Source organism: Lycium barbarum, chromosome 10, assembly GCF_019175385.1.
Source record: "Lycium barbarum isolate Lr01 chromosome 10, ASM1917538v2, whole genome shotgun sequence".
Taxonomy (NCBI): domain Eukaryota; kingdom Viridiplantae; phylum Streptophyta; class Magnoliopsida; order Solanales; family Solanaceae; genus Lycium; species Lycium barbarum.
The window spans coordinates 62,825,415-62,832,072 of record NC_083346.1 but is presented as its reverse complement, the minus strand read 5'-3'; the positions used below and the strand labels follow the sequence as shown (position 1 = coordinate 62,832,072).

The 6,658-nt window shown below is 37.1% G+C and overlaps 1 protein-coding gene across 1 annotated transcript; it reads right to left on the bottom strand.

The window, feature by feature from the left end:
- Nucleotides 1-2,914: 2,914 nt before the first annotated feature.
- Nucleotides 2,915-6,173, bottom strand: LOC132614373 (auxin response factor 18-like). Its single transcript, XM_060328819.1, has 4 exons — nucleotides 5,859-6,173; nucleotides 4,493-5,683; nucleotides 3,327-4,165; nucleotides 2,915-3,225 (listed from the first exon to the last, which is right to left on the bottom strand). The coding sequence occupies exons 2-4, from the start codon at nucleotides 5,576-5,578 to the stop codon at nucleotides 3,156-3,158; spliced, it is 1,995 nt and encodes a 664-aa protein (XP_060184802.1). The 5' UTR covers nucleotides 5,579-5,683; nucleotides 5,859-6,173; the 3' UTR covers nucleotides 2,915-3,155.
- Between the last annotated feature and the right edge of the window lie 485 nt (nucleotides 6,174-6,658).

Here is a 6,658-nt window from a genome sequence, read left to right as displayed (position 1 = left end):
AGGTTAAGCGTTGGATCGTAGCAAGATCGAGCACATCTGACCCCGGGTCACTGAGTCCGGTTGGAACTGAATATCGAGATAGGACGAGAAGGCGGTTAGCAATGATAAATAAGGGTCTGAAATATCCGCCATTAGCCGGATATGACGGCGTCGATTTCGCTTGTCAATAACTGAAGATTTTATACCTTATTTAGACTTGTATTAGGGTTAGGACTCCTCTATTATATAAAGAGGAGGACCCTTTTTTTCTTGGCCAGTTGGCCATACGTACAAACAGACTGAACAATACAATTTGATTCTAAGTATTCATCCATCTCTCTAAGTGTTCTATCATTGTTCATTATTTAACCACTGTAACACGAGCCTGGTTCCTCGGGCCCTAGCCAACCGATCGGTCGCTCCTAGAACCAATCGTTGCTTTCCCGTGGTTTGATTGTTTTTTACCCATTCTTGCATTATTATTTATTGCTTTATAGTCATTCGTATTAAATTAAACCGCATATCCTATGCACCGCGTACAAATTTAATTGTTATCCATTTTAAAGGTAAACAATATGCCTACAAAATCATTAATAGTTATATCCGCGAATATAGAGTATCACGCACAAACAGAGAGAGGCAAATAATTTTGCTGACTCCTCAGCAACAGTGGCGGAGCCAGGATTTTCACTAAGGGGGTTAAAAAATATGAAAGAGTAAGAAACGAAGAAGCCAAGGTGGTTCAACATCTACTATTTATACATAAAAAATAATTTTAACCTTGTGTATACATGATAATTTTTTGCCGAAGGGGGTTCGGGTGAACACCCTGGCCACCACTTGGCTCCGCCCTTGCTCAACAAATGAAGAATCGAAGATCACAAGCATATAGAAGATTTGATAATTTGTAAAACTGTTCCGAAAGAAATGGAGTTTCTTCTCCTAAGAGATATCATCCAAGTAGCTTATGAAACATTCTAAGTAATATACTCCCTCCGTTCACTTTTATTTGTCCACAATGGACTTTGCACGCCCCTTAAGAAACAATAAATGAAGTGCATATTTGACCATAATACTTATATTAATGATGTATAGATTCAATGAACTTCGGAGATGGTTTGAGGAATAAGTAGTTAATGCTAAGGGTAAAGAGGAAAAATAAAATTGTCTTTCTCTTGATATGCTAAAGTGAACAAATAAAAATGAAAAATTATTTTTAGTATAGTGATAATTAAAAGTAAATGGAGGGAGTATTAATCTTTTTTAACGTACCCAAAAGAAAAAAGAGAGAGAAGAGTACACTGGCTCTTAGGATGAGAAAAACAATAAGGTCCTTTCGTCATACTATTTTGATCACAATGGGGTAAATTCATATGACTATTTAGGTCAAATTTAATAATTTATGCTTACTTAATGTTATTTTTATTTTTTCTTCTCAAAATTTATCTTAATTTAAAATTATACAATAGAGATTATGATGACTTTTATATAAGTGTGGTCAAATTTAAATCAAATTAATGTGACAATTTAGCAACTCTCGAAAACAATAAAAATCAATGTCAAAATTTAAATGCGTCTTTCCAAAGTAGCTTCCATATCTGAAGCACGAGGGTTATCGAAGAATGGTCAATATAATCTACAGATGTTCACATGGACGACCTAATTAAGTTAGTTTAGTTCTATGCAATATATATAATTAAGTAATTAATTAGGTTGACTTTATTGAAAGCCTGCAAACACTTGTAACTTCCAGTTGGCACTACAAACTGCAATTCAACTCCCCACTGCAACCTCTACTCTCTCTGCCATTCACATATTTTCCTTTTCTTTTTTTATTTTCTCAGAAATTCTGTAGACTCTCCTTCACCAGCTGACAGGCTGACCCCCCAAACCATTCATCTTTTTATTTTTATTTTTCCTTGTACATTCTTCTTCTTTTAACTTCCTTTAGGTGTTTGGTAGATAGTTAAAATTATCCCGAAATTATAATTTCGAGACTAATTTAGTGATATAAAGATGTTCATTGATTCAAAAGGTAACTCAATTGTTGAAAATTATTTAATAATAAAATCATTTTCTCAATTAAAAAGTTACTCGTCTTTATTTATATCACTTCAAAAATCAACTCTATCAAAATCCAGCAACAAAAAGTGATATGGCATTTTATTTATTTCACATGAACTCTTTTTTCTTTCTTGGTTCGTATGAAACTAATGACAACTTAAAATAAGTAATCCTACGCAGACCCAAAACACAACTAAAACCCTCTTCACTCTCAAAATTTAAAAAGCTGAACCAAATAATGCTTGAGACAGTCGTATGAATTTTTACTGTTAAGACAGATAGTGTTATACACTGTTCTTTGCCATTTTTTATGTTTACTGTCAAGACAAATTATTAGTCTCTCTACCTCCCAAAATAAGGGTAAAGTCTGCCTACACTCTTTAAGTCCCCGCTATGTGAAATTACACTGAATTTGTTATACTGTCAACACAAATTAGTCTTATTTAGTGGCACTTGACAGATGCATTTGACAACAGTATTTCGATCGCGTGCCTTTATTTTTTTGGTCCGCGTGCATCTTTTGTTTGTTTTCTTTTCTGGGCTTTGTTTTGTAACTCTTGCACCTGGACCCTGGTGTACATCTTTTCCTTGAGAGTGAACGCTATTTTAATCGACTGGAAAAAGGATTTAACAGAACAAGTCGAATTTTAAGTTAGTTCCAAAATTTTGGAGGCACAATCAAGAATCAAGAAATGTTGCCAGCATTCAGTTTTGCACACATTAACTGGTAAAGGTATCCAAGAAAGAAAAACAATCTGTTTAGGTAACATCATGTTCCACTTACTAATTTTAAATTTCTACATTTGTCAATAGCAGCTGATTAGAAAAACTGCATTCTTGCAATATCAACAAAAAAGCTGCAAGATGAATATGAAGCCTCAACAAATAGGCATAAATTAGTATCATAAGAAATAATCCAGGTAGATTGACAGGATTAAACAAAGCTGAATCTGTCTTCAGTCTACAATTTGCAAGAAAAACTGGTTGGAGGGGAGACATTTCCCCTTGAACTCCTAATTGAAAGTGAAAAGCAGGAAGAAAAGTAGGCTGAAGCTACTACTGTGGTGTAGCAATCAACTGTACATTTAACAAGGATCAAGATCAAGCAATCTCTATCTCCGTATGTTAGCGCTGCCAGAATCCGTTAAGATGGTAAGCCGCCTTGCTGTCTTAACAAACCGACTGCAATCGCAAAAGACAATAGAAAAGGACAATGTCAAATGCTAAACATATCTGCTAGCTTAAAATGAACATAAAAAGAAATCTGTGGCTTAGAACTTCACCTGAATGGTTCATCTCCAGTGTGCTTAACAGCACCAGTAAAGTCTTGGTAAAGCACATTGCTCAGCATCTCTGATGTTCCAACTCCAAACATGTCAGCTAGCTTTTTATACAACTCTTCGTACGAGCCAAGGACTGAAAGGTCAAGTGTTCGGCCTACATCCTCGGATTCCATGAAAACCTTGCAGTGACCGGTCTCCAAACCAAATTCAGGTTTCTGATCTTTATAACAAGGAAGCACTTCACCTGAAGAATTTTCATTATGAACAACGGTTGATCCTGAACCCTCGGAGAGATGCATCATCTTCTCCGGATTCCCATTAGATGAACTGTTGCCAACTGTTTCACTAGAGCAGCTAAGGGACATTTGCTGCTCGGTGAAAATGGGTTTACCAAATAACATGAACATTGGTGTTTGTGTTTGCGCAGGAGTCTTATTTCCCATGGTTAATAGGCAGGAGATATTCACATCATCATGAAAACTGGTGATGAAGCTGCCACGTCTAGAAGGCGGGACAGAATCTTTGAATCCAAATGGCAGCAGTCCTGCCTGCAGTTTGTTGAAGTGGAGATGTGTTGAAGATAAAGCATGCCTGGCTCCCTGTATGCCTGCAGGAATGTTGTCTGATATACAACACAAAGGGCTGCTGGGGCTTAAAGGGTTGGTGAGAAGTGAGAGTTGCCCAGCCATGGGAAATTCATGGGGTTGTGGAACCCTCAACTTCTTTCTTGGTGGAGAGAACGGAGAGAGATGGATGGGCGGCATATTTGATACCAACTCAACCAACCATGGACTCACTCTCTTCACATTTTGAAGCAAATCTGGCTCATCCCAATGTACCTGCTCATCAATTAGCAAAATCAGAAACCGGAACTATCATAAAAGGAAGGGACTTGCTGACTCTAATTAAATCCTCAGGACAGGGACATTTAGCATCCTCCTTCGAATACAAGTATCATCTCTAGATAAACACTAACAGTAAAGTTTTTCCAAAGTTATTTCTATCAGACACAACATGCTTAACTGTTTTTGTAAACGGCTTGAGAAGGTCAAAGTGCAAGAAATTTCATCCATCAAGTTTCGAAACATAATATTACAAGGAGTAGTTAAACTACATACTAGTATGCAACTATAAAGATGAAAATAAAGAATTTGTAAATAGATTACCTGGAGAAGGCGCCATGGAGAATCAGGCCAGTGGATGGGATCATCAACATGAACAGAAGATATGGTCCCCATGAACCAGCTTATCCTTGAGGAATCTTCAGTCTCAAAAGGCATTTTGAACCTCATCCCAGAGGACCATTGGACTCTCATTGCAGCTCTTACAGAAGAGGCCTTGACCACAAACTCCGGTGTACTTGCTCGGGGATAGTAAACCACCTCAAATGGCTGGCCACAGGCAGCAAGTTTTGCTGCTTCAATGACAGATTCAGCTCTAACTTTACCTTTTCCCCTCATACCATCATTTCGGATGAACTTCTTCTCATCTTCACTCAAAAACCCCTGATAGAGTGAGGATGCATAATTCCCATTCCATCCAGAGTTTGGCACCTCTGTGCCAATCCCTCGTTTCGCCCTCCGGATCCCAACACAAAGATCCCCGTTTTCCGCCCTCAAGAACACAATTGAATCCCCGGCAACAAGCTTCTTTTGGTTCACAAAATTGCTCCAACCAGTTGTCAAAAGATGCCTCCTTGGCGTCCCCCTATAGATATGTCTAAACTTCCAGACCTCCCCATGAACATCCTTGGCCAAAATGGTCTGGACCGGAGGCTCAGCCGAGTAATCCAGGCGCGGGAATATGGTCTCAGCACAATATCTTGGCACAGAGAAACCCCCACCATTGTTTGCATCAGACTGTGTCAATGTCTTAGCAAATGAATTAGGTTTCTCTTGATTATTATTCTCATTCTTATTATCAATCCCTAGAAATCCAGCACCATCAACATCATCACCATCACATTCATTGCCTTTCAGCGGAACCAATCTTATCTTGGCATACACCTCATCAGTCTCAGTATCAGCCAAATACCTTATGGATGACACCTTACAAAGAGTTAGGGATGGAATTTTAGGGAAACTCCCAAAATCAACATTCTTGTTGGCATGTTCAGCGTGACCCTGAGGAAAGTAAAAGGATTTTGAGTTCACTGATGCCATTTGGACCATACCACCAGCACAGGCATGCCATAACTGAGGATCCAAACCTCTCTCAACTTCATTGATAGGTTTATTCATAATATTAATCATTCTCCCTTTATTCTTAATAACCTCCAAACACGTAAAAATGCAATCTCCCCCCCCCCCCCCCCCCCACACACACACACAACAATCTCCTTCTTTCACCTCAAATTCCTGCAAGCACAAAGAAATTCCAAGAATCAAGGCCTTGAAACAACAAAATGAGAGAGAGACAAGAAAATGAAACAAATTTTGGAACTGTTCAATTTACATTAACTATTCCATATATCTAGGGAAAACCCACAAATTAAAAGAAAGAAAGAGAGAGAGAAACGGAAGATAAGTTTACCTTCAGAATAATGGGTTTGACATGAAAATATTAAGGTGAGGTTCCATTTTTAAGCTTTTTCTCTCAGATCAATGCAATAGGAAAAAACAGAAGTGCAAAATTGTTGGGTTTTCCCGAGTTTTTTACTTGAAGAGAATGGAATAGGGGTTTTGCTTAGAGTTTAGACAACATAAATAAGTAACAGTAAAGAGCGAGAGAGGGTGTTGATGGGGACAGACAGAGACAAGAGACACACACTCAACAGTCACCTGAAGCTTCGCTGCCGACCAGAGAGAGGGTGGCAGATTAGTGGTGTGATAGTGACGTCTCTATCACTTCTTTATATTTATATAAATATATATATATATATATACTAAAATATTATTTTCTTCGTCCCAAAAATATTATCTTAATTTGATTTAATATAAAATTTTAAAAAAATAAAAATGTGTGGTCCAAAACAAACCTTAAATATTTGTGTGGATGTAAATCATCTCATAAAGTTAAATTATTTTTAAATATAGAAAAATGCTAATTTTTTTGAAATAGACTAAAAAAAAAAAATTTGAGACAGAGGAAATAATATGTACTATTAGAGTACGTAGTATTTTGTGTTTTTTCATCAGAATATTTTCCCCCCTTTTTTGTTTTCTCTTTTTGATTGAAAGGTGTAACGGCCAAGGGTAAGAGATTTGAGAAGGCATATTTTGCGGTAAGTTATATCCAGTAAATTTGTACTCTGATTTTAATAACGGATCTAAGGCTTTATTTATTACTACCTCCATTCAATAATAAGTGATGTTTTAAGCTTTTCATTTTAT

Coding starts and splice junctions, on each gene's coding strand:
- LOC132614373 (XM_060328819.1), bottom strand. CDS start 5,578: ATGATTAATATTATGAATAAACCTATCAATGAAGTTGAGAGAGGTTTG. Junction 4,166..4,492: donor CTCCATGGCGCCTTCTCCAG/GTAATCTATTTA, acceptor ATTGATGAGCAG/GTACATTGGGATGAGCCAGA. Junction 3,226..3,326: donor ACTGGAGATGAACCATTCAG/GTGAAGTTCTAA, acceptor TTGCGATTGCAG/TCGGTTTGTTAAGACAGCAA.